The sequence below is a fragment of the Coenobita brevimanus genome, chromosome 66, assembly GCF_032717465.1.
Source record: "Coenobita brevimanus isolate Jiangsu-jjx chromosome 66, ASM3271746v2, whole genome shotgun sequence".
Lineage (NCBI taxonomy): Eukaryota > Metazoa > Arthropoda > Malacostraca > Decapoda > Coenobitidae > Coenobita > Coenobita brevimanus.
Genome location: NC_137019.1, coordinates 38,684,232 through 38,700,818, shown reverse-complemented (window position 1 = coordinate 38,700,818; position 16,587 = coordinate 38,684,232). Strand labels below are relative to the sequence as shown.

Sequence of the window (16,587 nt, the reverse complement as noted above, 5' to 3'; positions counted from 1 at the left end):
CTATAAACAGGCAAGAAATGATTATACAAAGATAAGGAGGGATCCTCAATGACATTTGAGGAAGACATTATAAATAAAAGCAGTGATCAACCAAAGCTACTCTGCAGCTACATCCGAAGCAAAACCAAAGTTAAAGAAAAAATACAGTCCATTACAGACGAGGGGATCATCTATACACATGAGAAAGATATTTGTGAAGCACTAAATAAAAATTTCCAATCAGTTTTTACAAAAGAAAATAATTTTGAAGGAGATGATATGGGACATCCATGCCCACACGCATTACCAGATATACAAATATCAGAAAAAGAAGTGCAGGAAGAGTTAAGTAAATTAGACAAAGGAAAAGCATGTGGTCCTGACTAAATTTCAGCCTGCGTGCTACATGAATGTGCAAAAGAGTTAAGGGGAGCAGATGGTTGTTACTTATGAAGGTACATTTGTTTTTATTATATTTGTCTGATTTTTTTTTATATGTTTTGAAACTTTATATGACCAATAACATCCCAAAGTTTGAGTAGATTTGATTGATTAGTTTTTACAGAAAAAATAATATATGCATAAAAAAAAAAAAAAAAAAATTATAAACCAGGGATTGTGTTCATCTGATCTCTATAACATTTGGTAGTTTTACAAATAAAACCCTCATTAATAAATTGCCCTAACAGTTTTTTAGTAATCACCATTGTTGAAAAAAAAAAAAAATTACCAGAATGCCTACGTATTTATCCCAATTTTTACCCCCTTTTTGTTATGTTGAAAAAATCATTACAGTCATGTTTGTCAGTCTCTGACAAAAATATAGGCACAAAATGTTCCTCTTTCATTCCTCTTTTTGTAGGTATTTTGCTTTTTGTCTTATGTTCAAAACTAATGGAGTTATACCACTTCAAACGACAATAAGTTTAGTTCTGAGATATCACTCGCTTTCTGTTGACTTGCAGTGTATGTACGATTAGAAACAAATTAGGTAATTTTACTTATTTTATGAGTTAGGATTAGGGATGGTCATGATGAGGTACAGGGTGTTGGAGAAGACGAAGTTGGAGAAAAAGATGTAGAAGGTTGGGGGTCGTCAGGCGAGGTGACACGGGGGGGGGGGGAGGTGGCGATGGTCGAGAAAGAACTGCTACTTTCAATGCATTTTTCTCCCCTCAAAATTATGTCAAATTCCTCTATGCCATTTTCTGACATTGCAGTAGCTCTTAGATGGTCACTCCATCTTCAAAAAGTGTGCGAAAACAATAAGAAATGGCCAAGATTAGCGGAGACTGAGAACGGGTTGAGATTGAAGCTGGCATGTCTCACCCCCCCCCCCCAGTGTCATAGCATCTCTGGCCTACCTTTTCCACCTCAGAGTCTCTGCCACCCCCCACACACTCACACTCCCATTGTCAGACGTGACAAAATTTTTGCAGAAAAAAAAAGGAAAAAAATTGGAAAAAAAGTGGTCATATTATACATTACATAGAAAATGGAGGTTTCTGCGGGGAAGTGACCTCAAAATTGGAATTACAAAATAATGTTTATGAAGGGGAAAGAATTGTCATACGACTGCCAAATTTTTAGAGAACGAGTGATACTCGGGGTAACTTTCACAAAATGCCTTTGTCAGTCGAAAATCGGTCCCTGCTGGCGTCCTCTCCCCTTAAGCAGACTATTATATTTTATATCAAGGAATCCTTAGGTCAAGGTAAACTACTGATATTTGGAAGAAAGCAAACACTGTTCCCCTATTCAAGAAAGGGAATAGACAGAATCTACCCAACTACCAACCAGTATCACTGACCAGTGTTGTAGGTAAGATACTAGAAAAGCTGATAAGAAAAGTCTGGGTAAAACATCTTGAAGTGCACAGTATGATAACAGAAAGGCAGTTCAGTTTTAGAAAGGGAAAATCATGTGTTACTAATCTGTTAAGTTACTACAATAGAATTACAGAAACATTACAGAAAAGAGAAAGATGGGTGGACAGTATCTATTTAGATTTCATGAAAGCATATGACAGAGTACTGCACCAAGGACTTTTATGGAAACTGTACCATCAAGGGGTATCCTTGGCAACCTGTACTGTTGGATGCAGGATTTTCTCAAAAAAAAAAAAAAAAAATGAGAACAGTACTAAGGGGAAATTACTCATTATGGAGGGAAGTGACTAGCAGAGTTCCACAGGGATCAGTACTGGCACCAATTATTGTATGTTTTTAGTGTATATAAATGACAGACAGTAACACTGGAAATGGAAGCCATCTAAATATGTTTGCGGATGATGCAATAACACAAAGGAAAGATACTAACACAGATTCTTGCAGACAGCTACAAGAAGAATTAAATAAACTTCATGAATGAAGCGATAAATGGCAAATGGAATTTAATGCAGGCAAGTGTCATGTAATTAAGTTTGGTGAATGTGAGCAATGACCAGATTGGGATTATAAGTTAGGATGATCAACCCTAACCATATCAGAAAGGGAGAAGGACCTAGGAGTGATTATCAATAACAGACTATCTCCGGCTAATCACATCAGTGAGGAGGTAAGTAACATATATACTGTACACTGCTAGCTAATATGAGAATAAAATTCACATACACAAATGAAGACATGCTGAGAAAGATATCATTCATCAGACCAACCCTGGAGTATGCATCAGTAGTCTGGAATCCTCATCTCAAAAAACACATAGATAAGATTGAAATAATACTAAGGGCAGCTACAAGAAGGGTACCAAGCTTAAGGGATCTAAGCTACTACAGGAGAGAAGGAAAAGAGGAGACATTATTATGCTAAATAAATGCATCTCAGGGAACGAGAAAATAGACATAAATGAATATATAACCTATGTGGAAACATCGGCATGAGGACACTGCAAAAAACTACATAAAAAGAGTGGTGATAAAGACGTAAGGAAATTCATGGTCCCAAATGGGGCAACTGATCAGTGGAATGCACTACCGAATGAAATAGTGTGTGCCAAAACTATTCATAAATTTAAGGATATGTATGATAAAAATGGTTTAATACATGGAACAATATGAGCCTGGCTCATTCCTGTAAAGATACAATTAGGTAAGAACACACACATACGAAGTTCCTCTGCTGCTTACAACACTGACTGGCAAACATTCCGAGCTCATTTCTTCTCTGATAAAACTTTCATAATACATACTTGACGGTGGACCCCATTCCATCTTGTTGCTCGCATACAAAGTGGAAAAAAAATCCTCTATCTTGAATGTCTCCACCACATCCTCACCTTCTACCTTTCAAAGTCCTCACAATCATGCTATTCAGTCTAAGCTTTGGACATTTCCCATTCAGTGACTTTCATTCAAGCCCAGTTAGAAAGCTGAAGTGATGACATCACATTGCCATGACAAAGGTCTGCTGGTTCTACACAAACATCCAACAATGTAGCTTTTACAAAGTTGTCCCTTGTTTCTTTCATCTCTGAGGAAGAAAATTAATGAAGGAAGGTGTAAACCACCAGAAATGTGATTATGTGTTAACCTTTTCTTAAGCAAGTATGTACTATAATAATGTGAAATGTTAAGGATAACATCAAAGAATGTCTACCTTTTTCTTCTTTACAAAACAACATAGGGAGGAAAAACAAATTAAGTAAAAACGAAAATCTATACACCAGCATCCTCTTTGGAAAAACAAACAAAAAAATAAAACTGTTGGACTTGAACTGCTGTAAGCTGAAGCTGGGGTGAAACTAATCTGGGGAGATGAATTCCAAAGAAAAGCAGTTCTGGGAATAAATTAATTCTGATAGGCAGAAGTTCTGCAGTATGGTAGTGTGACAGTCAAGTCATGAGCACTGCCAGATGCCCATGTAGCATGGGGGAAGGCATGGAAAGGTGGCAAAATGGATGCAACTTTATCTGAGCATTTGCTATAAAAGTATCTGTAAAATAATGCCAGGAAGGCAACAATCTGTCTTATTTGTTGGGGAGGTATTTCATTTGTAATTGCTGGGTTATTAACTATTTTTATAGTTTTGTTCTGAATTTTGTCCAGCTGTTTAGTGCAACCTCCCCACATCCACTCCACAAGGGTGAGCAATGTTCAAGCTGACTGTGCACAGGCCTCTTGTAAATTACACCTAACTGCTTGTCAGTGAAGGATTTGTGCATTCCATACAGTAATCCAAGGTTCTCTGAGGTGGTTTGGCTGAAGACTTTTCTGAGAATCTCCCCCCCCCCCCCCAAATCATTTTTTTTCTAGTAATTGTTGCTTTCTTTACTAGTAGAAATGAAGTTTCTTTATGCAACCTTCTACTGGTTGTTTTTCTCCAGACCTTAAAAGCAGTTAGTGAAAACTTTGTAGCAACTGATGGCATGTCCTACTGCATTTCTGTTCTTGCATCACCTAAACAATACAGCAGAACCAAACACATACTCATATGCAGCCTTCTATTGGTTGTTTTTCTCCAGATTTCGAAAGCAGTCAGTGAAAACTTTGCATCACCTGATGGCAAGCACTACTGTATTTCTGTTCTTGTATCACCTAAACAGTACAGTAGAACCTAACACATATTTCAAAAGTTAGACTTCAGCAATTGCTTTGACAGTCTAGCAAACACTGATACTTACCAACTGTCCTTTCAGCATATTTGTTTTAGCTATAATTCATTTCACACTACAGTACAGTATACACTATGCTCAGCAGCAAATTCAAGGTTAACTTTCTATTATTTCAAGTCTTAGAGGTCCCACTGTGTCTTGTTAGCAGGCTAGGCTATATTTAGTAAGGTTAGGTTCAAAACCTGGGTGGATTTGGGTAAGGTTTAGTGTCTTGTCTAAATTAGTTATGTCAAAATTTTGTTGGTTAGATCAGATCTAGCAGTAATCCATGATAATCAGGTCAAAATATGGCTAAGTTTGATAGGTTTAGGAGGACCCCATTATAACCAGGTCAAAATTGGGTTTGGTTTAGTCAGGTCCAGTGGAAGTCTAACATACTTGGGTCAATATTTCAAGAGGTTTGATCAGCCTTACTGGTAAGCTATCCTAGATGAATTATTACACTAGTCAAGATTATCATCAGTAATTTACATGAGAAGAGAATGGAGAATGAAAGACTGACTAAGAGGGTGTATGTAGGTGAGGTGGAGGGAGGGAGAGGGAGAGGTAGACCGAGGATGAGGTGGAGGGATGGAGTTGAGAGGTATATGAGGGAGGGGGGGGGGTGAGTTGGGGGGAGGGTAGTCAAATGGTGGGTGACAGAGCGACTTGGAGGCGTTTTGTCTGCGGCCACCCTTTGCGGGATTAGGGCATCGGGCTATAGATAGATAGATAGATAGAATTTACATGAGGAGGTAATAAACTTTTTTGCTGGCAGTTTTATCAGAGTTCTGCATTACATTTGACACATGCCCATATCTTAAAAGTTATTAAAACATGGACAGGTTCTCGTCCTCCCCTACTTACGAATGGGTTACGTACCGAGAAACTGCTAGTAAGTCAATATTTTTATAAGTCGAAAATGCACTTAATAAACCTAACCAGCCGAACATCATAGCCTAGCCAAGCCTACCAAGCCTTCTAAATGTGCTTAGAACACTTACATTAGACTGCAGTTGGGCAAAATCATTAACACAAAGCCTATTTAAAAATAAAGTGTTCAATATCTCATGTAATTCCATGTAATTTATTGAATATTTTACTGAAAGAACAAATTCAAAAGTGTGAAAATTTGTAAGTTGATTGTTCATACTGTAGGTAGGGGGACCTGTATTTGCCATTTCAATACGAATTCTGCCCTTTGCATGTTCTTTGTAATTCTTATTTCACTGACAATGACAGTAAACTTTCCTTTACTAAGAAAAGATGGAACATTGTATTAAATTCTACATTGCTTTGTCTATCTATCTACCTATTGCCAGACGCCTTAATCCCGTCCGGGGTGGCCACAAACAAATCGGCTCCACGTCGCCCTGTCCTCCGCCATTTCACTGCCCCGCTCCCAACTCACACCCCTCTCTCATATACCTCTCCACTCCATTCCTCCATCTCATCCTTGGCGTCCGCCTCCCTCTCCCCTCCTCCACCTCACTCACATACACTCTCCTCGTCAGTCTCTCACCCTCCATCCTCTCCACATGGCCAAACCACCTCAATGTGTTCCTCTTAACGCTTCCTATCACATCCACACCCACACCACAATGCTCCTTTATATCCTCATTTGTCAGCCTGTCTCTCCATGTGACTCCACAGGCTCCTCTTAAATAACTCATTTCCACTGCTCTCACTCTTGACTTGTGTCCTTCCAACAACGTCCAAGCTTCACTTCCATACGTTAGAGTTGGTATCACAATACTGTCATGTAGTAACTTATTCACTTCCATGCTCACTTCCCTGTTTCTTATCACTGCTTTCAAGGAACCAGCAACTTTTCTTCCTTGTTGTATCCTTTCAAGCACTTCACCCTCCAAACTTCCATCCTTACTCATCACACTCCCCAAGTACTTAGAGGTACTCACATTTTCCATTTCCTCACCATCCAACCTCACTGTTCATTCACTGACTTCACCTCTCTCAAAGACCATCACTATACTCTTCCCTACATTCACCTTTAGATTCCATTTCTTACACACTCTCCCAAACTCATCCACCAAGCCTTGCAACTCTCCTTCGTCTTCACTTAACAACACAGTATCATCTGCAAACAACAGTACAGGGAGTTTCCAAACACTACCCTCTCTCACTAGGGCCACTCCAACATCCACTGCCCTACCTTGTATCTCTTTTATTACCCCATCCATGTACAGACTGAAAAACCATGGAGACATGACACATCCCTGTTTCAACCCAACCTTCAAAGAGAAAAATTCACTCAGTTCACCATCCACAAGCACTGCAGCCTTAGCACCATCATACATACTCTTCACAGCATTCAACAACTTCCAATCTACTCCATATATTCTTAATACTTTCCACAATCCTTTTCTATCCACCCTGTCATATGCTTTCTCCAAATCCATGAAGGCCACATACAACTTCTTTCCCTTCTCTAGAAACTTTTCCACTAACGATCTAAGAATGAATATCTGATCTACACAACTTCTTCCCTTCCTAAAGCCTCCCTGTTCTTCTCCAACTAATTCCTCTCTTATTTCCCTAACTCTGTCAATATGTGTCCTACCAAATACTTTTCCTATTGCACCAAGAAGACAAATGCCCCTATGATTACCACACATTTCTTTTGTCCCTTTTCCTTTGTACAGGGGAATAATTATACCTGACTTCCAATCCTCTGGGACTCTACCTTCCTCCCAGGCCAATCTGCACATCTTCCACATCCATTCTACTACTATCTCTCCCCCATGCTTCAGCATTTCACCACACACTCCAACAATTCCTGGGGCTTTCCCCAATTTGACTTTCTTCATTGCTTCCACAACTTCTATCCTACTGATTTCTTCCTGTCTTCTCACCTCCCTCCTTCTCCCAGCCACTTATACTCGCATTCCTTCCATTCTCTATGTTCGACAATTCCTTAAAGTTTTCTCTCCATCTTCTCACTTTTTCTCCCTTCTCCACTAGTATTCTACCATTTTTATCTTTCACTCCCCTACTAACTTCACTGCCACCCTGTCTTACTCTCTTCACCTCTTTCCAGAACATTTTCTTATAGTCCCTCCACTTTACACTCAAATTCCTTCCAAATTCCTCATCCACTCTCTTCTTACTCTCTCTTACTAATCTTTTCACCTCTCTCTTCCTTTCTACATATAACTCTTCCGCTCTCAACTTCTTCCATGCCTCTATTTCTCATCCATTCATTGTATGCTTTCTTCTTTTGTGCCACAGCCTGTCACCACTTCATTCCACCATGCTGTTCCTTGCACCCCCTTCCGTCTTCTCTTCACCCCAAACACGACATCACATGCTGCACATATTTCTTCTGTGAATATCTTGTACACATCTTTCACATCCCCTATCTGCTCCAATTCACATTTACCCAATTGTTCCTCCACTTCTCTCTTATACTCTGACTTTTTCTCATCCTCTTGTAACCTTTCCACTCTCCTTGCAACTACTCCTTCCTCCAGTCCTTCCCTTCTTGTATTTCTCCATCTTACTTGGATCTTGATTCTGGCCACCATCAAGTAGTGGTCAGAAAGTCCACTCCCCCAACCTCTATAAGCTCTTGCATCCATTACACATCTTCACATCCTTTCATCCACACACACATTGCCTTCCTTTCATTCAGTTCACCACCCACCCTTCTCATCACTCACCATGCTTTGTACTGAATAAAAATCCCTTAATCAACTGAAAATTAAATCATCAACAAAGATACATGACAATACTGATCTTCCACAACAGCCTTACTAGATGTTGATCCAAGATGCAAAAGACTAATATAACTTAACACAGCTTTTGGTGCAACTCATAACAGAACTTTGAATGCATTCACAGCCATAATATATGCTAAATACAGTGACTCATCCAATTAGGCAGCTAATGTAATGTTGAATTTCTCTGCAGAAATCAAACTGCCATAGAAACCCATATTATAAGGCTAATTGGTATGGTGAAATCAAAAAATTTTCCCAAAGTTCCCCATCTGGCCAGCTAGAAAAATTTTGACTCATCTAGATCATACCTGATATTTATTGCAGTAAACATACAATCTCTAGGAACATTACTGGGCATAAAAAGGGTTAATTCCAATGTACAAAGTGGTGAATAAATGGTGATCGCTTACCATGAAAGGGGCTGAAGGGATGTTTGGGTGTTGGGGAGGGGTGTATCTGAGGCTGAAGGGCTAGAGAAGGGAATAAGCAGTGCCTCAAACCCCTCAAGGTAACTCCCCCCATCATCGTCACTTGTTGCCTAGGTGGTGGCAAGTGGAATGGTGCAGAGGTGGAAGGCTGGGGAGACAGACATGGCAGGACAGGCACTGGGGCTGGGGCAAGAGGAAGGTAGGCTGCGATAAAGGTTTGGCACGACTCATTAATCTTCACCAGGAGCTCCTTTTGTTCCCAGAGGATGCAGTCAATGTCAGCTTGAAGTGCATGTAACTTATCAATGTCAAGCACAACTGACATGAATGAGTCCCTGATTTGGCCAGCATTCTCTATTCTTAGACTCAGGTATTGTCATGTCAGCCCGGCAATCTGTTTAATCCTTGCTGTTTCTGGCTCCTCCTGTGTGTCCTGGGGTACCAGGCACTCCCCGTCCAAATGTCTGATGAGGCCAAAAGCGTCATCTCAGGAGTAGTGTCAAATAGACTCAAAATATCCTCACTGGTGGCATTACCAAAACCCTCACCAGGCACTTGCCGAGCTGCCTCTGCTGCCTGATGTAGTGCATTAATGACAGGTGTCGATGGCACAGCTGGAGTGATAATGGGGCAGTAGTTTCCTCCATCCATGCTTTACAGTCTGCTTGGTGACATCTTTCCTGAGAGCAATGATGCTTTCGATGGCTTCTTTAATGTCGACTGCCAACAACAGCAGCAACATAAGTGAAGGATTGCAGCTGCTGGTGACTCTCAACTCTGGCTGTGTCCACCTCTTTACCATATGAGCCACCATCCATGACTGGATTGCCGCACATTCTTGCAGTTGGGACATACAATACACATTAACTTATGCCATAGTGGAATCAGGTTTGGTGTTACTGTAGTTTTTCATTAATTCATTATCAAACATGTGTGCCCTTTCCATATTTTCTATTCAAATGAGTCTTTCACAGGTTACATGTTATTTTTCCTGGATTACCATATCTACTGGGCATTTTTATAAACTCACCCCTGAAAGCTGTAAATGTGAATTAGAATACATAAATACTTTGTGGTAGGTGGTGGTGACCATCATTCACTCACTTGATGTGCGCCTACTTCCTCCTCCAACTTTTATTATTCTTTTTCTGTGTCTGTCCTCCTCTCTTCCATTTCTCTCATCTTTCCTGTCACTTGTTATTCCTCTTCTCCCCTTTTCAAGTGGCTTTAGATTGTGACCAGTCTAATGTTTCCTGTAAGCCAGGAAACCAATTATAACACTGGGTAGTAACCATATTACCAACCCAAACATGTTCTCTACGTCAGCAAGCAGGTTGGCGGAGCGTTAGTGCCCCTCCCTATAAAACCACCAACTCAAAGACAAGCGACCACCCCTTACAGGATTATAGCGTTTGGCAATAGACAGATATCCTTCAAAACTGTTTCAGGGTCTTGGCATGTGGATTTGGTGTTGGGGGTGTTTCAGAGTTAATGTTCATTCCCTTCCAGCCCTGCAATGCAAGTGCTGTCACCTCAGCCCCCTGATCTGTAGCCCCTCACACTGTGTCATAAGTTCGCGTGTAGTAGTGCCCCTTAAATGTGGCAGTGACCTACTGGTCAAGGGATTGTACAAGACTGGTGGTGTTGAGTGGCAGGAACACAACATGAACTGCAGGGTGATGGTCAAAGAGATATGCTGGATAGCAATGAACAATTATCCAGCAGCAGCACCACTCTGAATACCAGATTCTTCTCCCTGCAATATCTTTCAGTGGCTGGAATGAAAATGTTGTCGAACCACTCTTGCAAACAGGACGATGTAGCCCAGCCCTTTGAGTTGTGCATCCAATGCACGCCCAAACTGTCAATGTTGTCATACTGCAATGCCCTGGGTCATACGAACTTATGGATAACCAAAGGCTTTACTTTACAGCTGCCTGTGGCATTGCATGCCAACAGTAAAATAAGACACTCTTTGGATGCCTTGTACCCACATGCTGAGATTTCCTTCTTCGTCAGGAAGGTGGTAGAGGAAAGGCACTTCCAAAAAGACCAGTCTCATCCATATGAAAGATCTGGTCTAATTTGTTTGAAAGGGTACAGCAGGGAAGAAAGATTGCTGGTTCTTTGAAAGCAGTGATAAGAAACAGGGAAGTGAGCATGGAAGTGAAAAAGTTACTATATGACAGTATTGTGATACCAACTCTAACGTATGGAAGTGAAGCTTGGACGTTGTTAGAAGGACACAAGTCAAGAGTGAGAGCAGTGGAAATGAGTTATTTAAGAGGAGCCTGTGGAGTCACATGGAGAGACAGGCTGACAAATGAGGATATAAAGGAGCATTGTGGTGTGGATGTGGATGTGATAGGAAAATTATGAGTAACACACTGAGGTGGTTTGGCCATGTGGAGAGGATGGAGGGTGAAAGACTGACGAAGAGAGTGTATGTGAGTGAGGTGGAGGGGGGAAGAGGGAGGGGGAGGTCGAGGATGAGATGGAGGGATGGGGTGGAGAGGTATATGAGAGAGGGGGGTGTGAGTTAGAGCAGGGGGAGTGAAATGGAGGGGGACAGGGCGACTTGGAGGCGATTTGTTTGTGGCTACCCCAAACGGGATTGAGGCGTCTGGCAATAGATAGATAGATAAAGCTTTTAGACCAGATAATGAAGGTAATGAAGAGAGTTCTAGAAGGTATGATTAGAGAAAGAGTGAATACTGTAATGCTGAGGTACAGTTTGGGTTTATGCCAGGCAAAGGGACCGATGCCATATTCACTGTTTTATAGCTTCAGGAAATATATATATAGGAGAGAAAAGGGAACTGTACTTTGTTTTTGTTGATTTGGAGAAGGCCTTTGACATAGTCCCTAGAGAGGTGGTGAAGTGGATAAGGAGAAAGCTTGTTATCGAGGAGTGGCGGGTTAGGATGGTTATGGCCATGTATGTGGGTGCTCGCACCCACGTAAGAGTGAATGAAGATTTGAGTGATGAGTTTTAAGTGAATGTTGGTGTGCAACAGGGGTCAGTTTTGAGCCCCTTGTTGTTTATCAAGGTACTTGAAGCCCTCTCACGTGACTTCAGAAATGAACTTCCATGGGAGATGCTGTATGATGACGATTTGGTACTGACTGCGGACAATGAAAGGGAGGCAGAGGAAAGATTTAGGAAGTGGAGAGATGGTATGGGGTGCAAGGGCTTAAGAGTAAATGCAGATAAAAACGGTGGTATCTAGGGCTAGTGGCAGTACAGTCAAAAATGAGGGGGAGTGGCCATGTACGATTTGCCACAAGGGCGTGGGAATTCCATCTTGTGCAGTGTCTGTGATAAGTGGGTGCATAATAGATGTAGCGGTATTAGAGGCAGACTACGAGATGATGCTGATTTCATGTGTGGGGTGTGTAGAGGACAGCAGGCAGAGATTGTCAGGTGTGAAAGGATTGAACTTGCTGGTGAGTCTCTTCAGGGTGTGGAAGAGTTTTGTTATTTGCAAGGCATGTTATGTGCTGGAGGCAGGGCTGGAGCTAGCTCTGTGGCTAGAGTGAGGAGTGGTTGGAAGAAGTTCAGGGAGCTGTTGCATCTCTTGACGCTGAGAGGGATCTCCTTCCGTGCTAAGGGATCTTTGTATACAACATGTGCTAGGAGTGTAATGCTGTATGGCAGTGAGACTTGGGAGGTAAAGAAAGAGGATATTCAGAGGCTCAAACATACAGAAATGACAATGATTAGGTGGATGTGCAGTGCATCCCTAAGTGTGAGGCCTGGAGGAGGTAGGTTTATGATGGATGAGTTGAGGGGTAGGATGGGACTGGACTGTATCTGTGTTGTGATGAGGAGTGGTAGATTGAGATGGTTTGGGCATGTGGAGAGGATAGAGGATGATAATTGGGTGCAGAAAGTGAGAAGTGTTAATGCTAGGGGCAGGGTTGTGAGAAGCAAACCGAAAGAGACCTGGGATGAGGTCATTGAGTGTGACCTCAGGGATAAGGGACTGAACGGGGAAACTGACACAGACTGAGCAGCACGGAAAGCTGCCATTAGGTGACCACAGCCAACACATGCAAGCATGTTGCAGCCTTCAAAAATGAATGAACGAACAAACAAACAAACAAAAAGCTACATACTGGTGATGGTGAGGCAGGAGATTTGTGGATACTACTTATTAGTTTTTCCCACATTTTGTTTCCTTTTCATCCGCTTGGAACCGAAAGAAACTAATTTTAAATCTTCTGATTTTTTATTACATCCTGTAACAAATCCATGAACCAATTTTAAACTGATTAACCCCTTTCGATTCACTGTAATGGGTCAAGTGGCATAATCTGCTATGTTTGTTTAGAACCAGTACATGATTGTGATGCTTATGTTATGTCACTTTGGCTCTTTACTAGTATTAGTCATGTTTGGTTGATGCTGGTGTTGTCAGTGTCTGGCTACCCAGTCCTATCCACCTACTACCACAATAACATCCTATTGCAAAAAACTTATGAAAATAATGACTAGATTCATTATGCTCTACTCTTTCTCTAACACTGACTCTGTAGCAAAAGCTTAAGTTACATGTGCAAAGGTTAATACAGAACTTTATAAACTACACAACTAATCTATTAGTAAGGACTGTCCAGCCTCACCATTTTCACTGAGCCTAGTGTCATGTGGAGTAAAAACTGCACTGCCTGAGGGTGTTAGTTCAACACTGTCCTCCTCCTCATGCTGCCGGGCTAGGTGGTAGCCCACAGGGACACCTAGGCTCTTACTGCGTTGGGAAGAATATATCACACATATTGACATCAATAAGAAGAAAAGTGAAACAAAGCTCATAGTCACCAGGATGTAAGCATACATATGTGAACTGCTTGCTACTTGAGTCAATAAAGAGTGCGCCAAGGAGTTGCCGAATGATGCCAGGACTATCATGAGAGCACACATACGGTGAGTGATACGCATGTACTGAGCCATCCACAGCAAACTAGTGGGCAGGATTGGAGCTAGCCCCAAGGCTAGAAACACTACTCCACCCCAAATGAAGTCTTCCTTCCCAAAAGACCCTATGGCTAAAAATACAGATCCAATAAAAGAAAATAAGACAGCTGCAATAAGCAACTTGCCTGGTTTAACTCTCAGGCAGCCAGAAACAACAGTACACAAGAATCTTACAAGACACACAAGTCCCCAGAATAGTGCCTGACCATCAATTTTTCTTTCCTGAATTATATCTAGTCCATAGTCAGTTGCAGAAGAAGCCAGGAGGTGATGGACAGAGCCTTGTAATGCTTCTGCCATAAACATAAACACTAAAAATATGACAGTAAACACAATTATTCTGTTCCTTCGTATCTTACTCATACTTCCATCATCTTGCTTAGACCTGGTTTCTCTAGGATTATGACAAAGAATTACAACAGATATTAAAGCATTGAGAATGATAAATATACCAATGCATATGTAAGCCAAGTGGACTTTGGTCAGACCATAATCTTTGAACCGCTGGGCCATATCGTCCAAGTAATTACTACTTTCATCACTCCTGTTGCTGTAAGTGCCTGGCTTTGATGAATGGTGGACAGATGAAGCAGTACTGACCACATCTGCTTCTTCATGGGTTACATCAAAAGCTTCTTTCACATGTTGCACTTCAGGTTCTGGAATAAAATCTCCCTCATGCACCTGCCTTTCACTATCATTCATTATGTTGGGGTCCAGCAGAGTTTGTGCTCTGTCCCCATTACCTAAGTAAACTACATCATCTGTTTGTTCTTTTACCAGTTCAGGTATTGGGGTGATGGGTTTCTTGGGAGCTATAGTAAAAGTAGTGAAAGGGGATCTTACTGTTGTTGTGGATGTGGTTGCTGTTGTTGGGAGAGTACTGGATGAAATAGTATGTGTAGAAACAGTGCTGCTAGTTACAACAGATGATGAAGCTATCGTTGTGGGAAATCTGGGTGTGGTTGAAGTAGTTCTGGTAGCAGAAGTACTATGTACTAATATTGGCAACCTCTGAGTGGAATAATTTTCTATTTCTGTTATGACTGCTCCTTCACTTATAGAACTCCCTGAGTTATAATTCATAGTCTGCTGAGTAGTAGCCTGAAGGATAATGGGCTCTGTCTCAGTCACCTCAGATTCTGTTGTTGTAGAAGGGGGCTGAGTGTTTGGAGGTTGGGAAGAAGTTGTGGGAACATCCTGTGAATGTTCAGTTTCATTTTCAGATTCGGGTGGATATTTAGCTTTGGTATTTGAAGTTTTCTTCCATTTCTGGGGTACATCAGAATCTAGTTTATTACCATTAGTATACTCCGGCTTTTTCTTTGCTGGTCTTGTAGTTGATGAAACTGCAGTTGTCACAAGGACTGTTGTTTCTGGATAATGTGTTATATATGTCAGGTCAACATCTGGCAATGTTAAAGTAAGCTTGTTTTTAGACTGTGCACTCTTCTCTTTGGATACAATACTATTTGGTAATGTGAGATGCTGGAGGGCTTCACCAGACACTGCGTCTACAGAAAAAGTGCTCATATTGGGTGGGGCCTCAGAAGTGGAGATCTGAGACCCTAAATCCCGCACCAACCTACTCAGCTGTGTGGTGAAAGGGGGAGAGAATCTTGATGTACTGCTGTTGTGGAGTTCTGCTGGATGCAGTCCCACAAAAAATGGCTGGATGACAAGAGGTACAATGAAAGCACCCACTGCAAAGCTGAAATGCAGTGCCTGCAAGGATGCTCCTCCCTGACGTCCCCAAAGATCCAAGCACATCACATTCCCACCTGTGAATTGAATGACTATTAAGAGTTCAATTCTATAATCTCTTCCATCCTACTGATGTAATGAAGCACAACACAGTAATTAAGGACATAGTGTTTTTCAACATGTTGCTCCTAAACTATTACTGCTAGAAGGATGCAATTTACACAAATTATTGACCTATATGAATGATTGTGCATAAGTTTCATCAAATTCAGTTCATTAGATTCTTATTTAGAGATTTTTTGTAAAAAAAAAAACTCTACATTATCTATAAAAAATTAACAGGCTCCTAAAGTACAGTAACCTCTCAACTAACGCAAGTTTAAAAAACGCATTTTCGTTTTAACACAAGCAAATATTTAAGTAGATATGTTTAACTAACAAGGGTTTCTCGATTTAACGCGACTTTACACGTACGTGATGGTTTCAAATTAGCCACATGCGCCATGGACAATCCCGAGTTGATAGACCATGTGTGGCAGTTTATGCATAAATACAATTTTTTATTTGGCTCTTGCTTAAACTGGTTTTATTCGAACTATGATAATCGAAAATGAAGTTTGGCCCCATTCTGAGCAATTTGGCTCATTTTCGGACAAAATTTGGCCCGGAATGTGATGGCAGATCTAAACTGTTACAACTTGATGCTGCAGAACAGATAGAAGAAAACCACTCAGACCAAGATAAAGCAGTTCTTTATGAAGAAGACAGAAAACTTAAGGGAGTTATCTTCATCACCAGCAGCACGGGAGTCAGAGGAAGAGGAAGAGGAAAGACAGCAGAGTGAGGAGGGACAGCAAAGCGAGAAGGACAACAAATTCAGGGTGTGGAGGGGTGGGAGGTGGGGGAGTGGGGTCAGGAGGGACAGCAGCAGACGACAAATGATGCATAGATGAAGTGAGGCTGTGTGGTGTTATTGTTTGTGACCTACTTACTGTAATGAAAATGTTGCTTTTACTGTATTATTTTTATGACCTACTAATGCATTAATAATGTTGATGAACTTTCACAATGCCGTGAATGAAGCAGAATTGAAAGAAAATCCATGTAAAAAACGAAAACGGTATTTATTTGGGGAGAAGTAAACAATGCTTCGGCCCAACTAGGGCT

The 16,587-nt window shown here is 41.2% G+C and overlaps 1 protein-coding gene across 1 annotated transcript; it reads right to left on the bottom strand.

Moving 5' to 3' along the window:
- Window positions 1-13,332: 13,332 nt before the first annotated feature.
- Window positions 13,333-15,925, bottom strand: LOC145405253 (uncharacterized). The gene is made up of 2 exons (XM_080276671.1): window positions 15,895-15,925; window positions 13,333-15,497 (listed from the first exon to the last, which is right to left on the bottom strand). Exons 1-2 carry the CDS (start codon window positions 15,923-15,925, stop codon window positions 13,333-13,335), a joined length of 2,196 nt encoding a protein of 731 aa, XP_080132797.1.
- Window positions 15,926-16,587: the final 662 nt, after the last annotated feature.

Coding starts and splice junctions, on each gene's coding strand:
- LOC145405253 (XM_080276671.1), bottom strand. CDS start 15,925: ATGGCGCATGTGGCTAATTTGAAACCATCAC. Junction 15,498..15,894: donor GGCTAATTTGAAACCATCAC/GTACGTGTAAAG, acceptor TTCAATTCACAG/GTGGGAATGTGATGTGCTTG.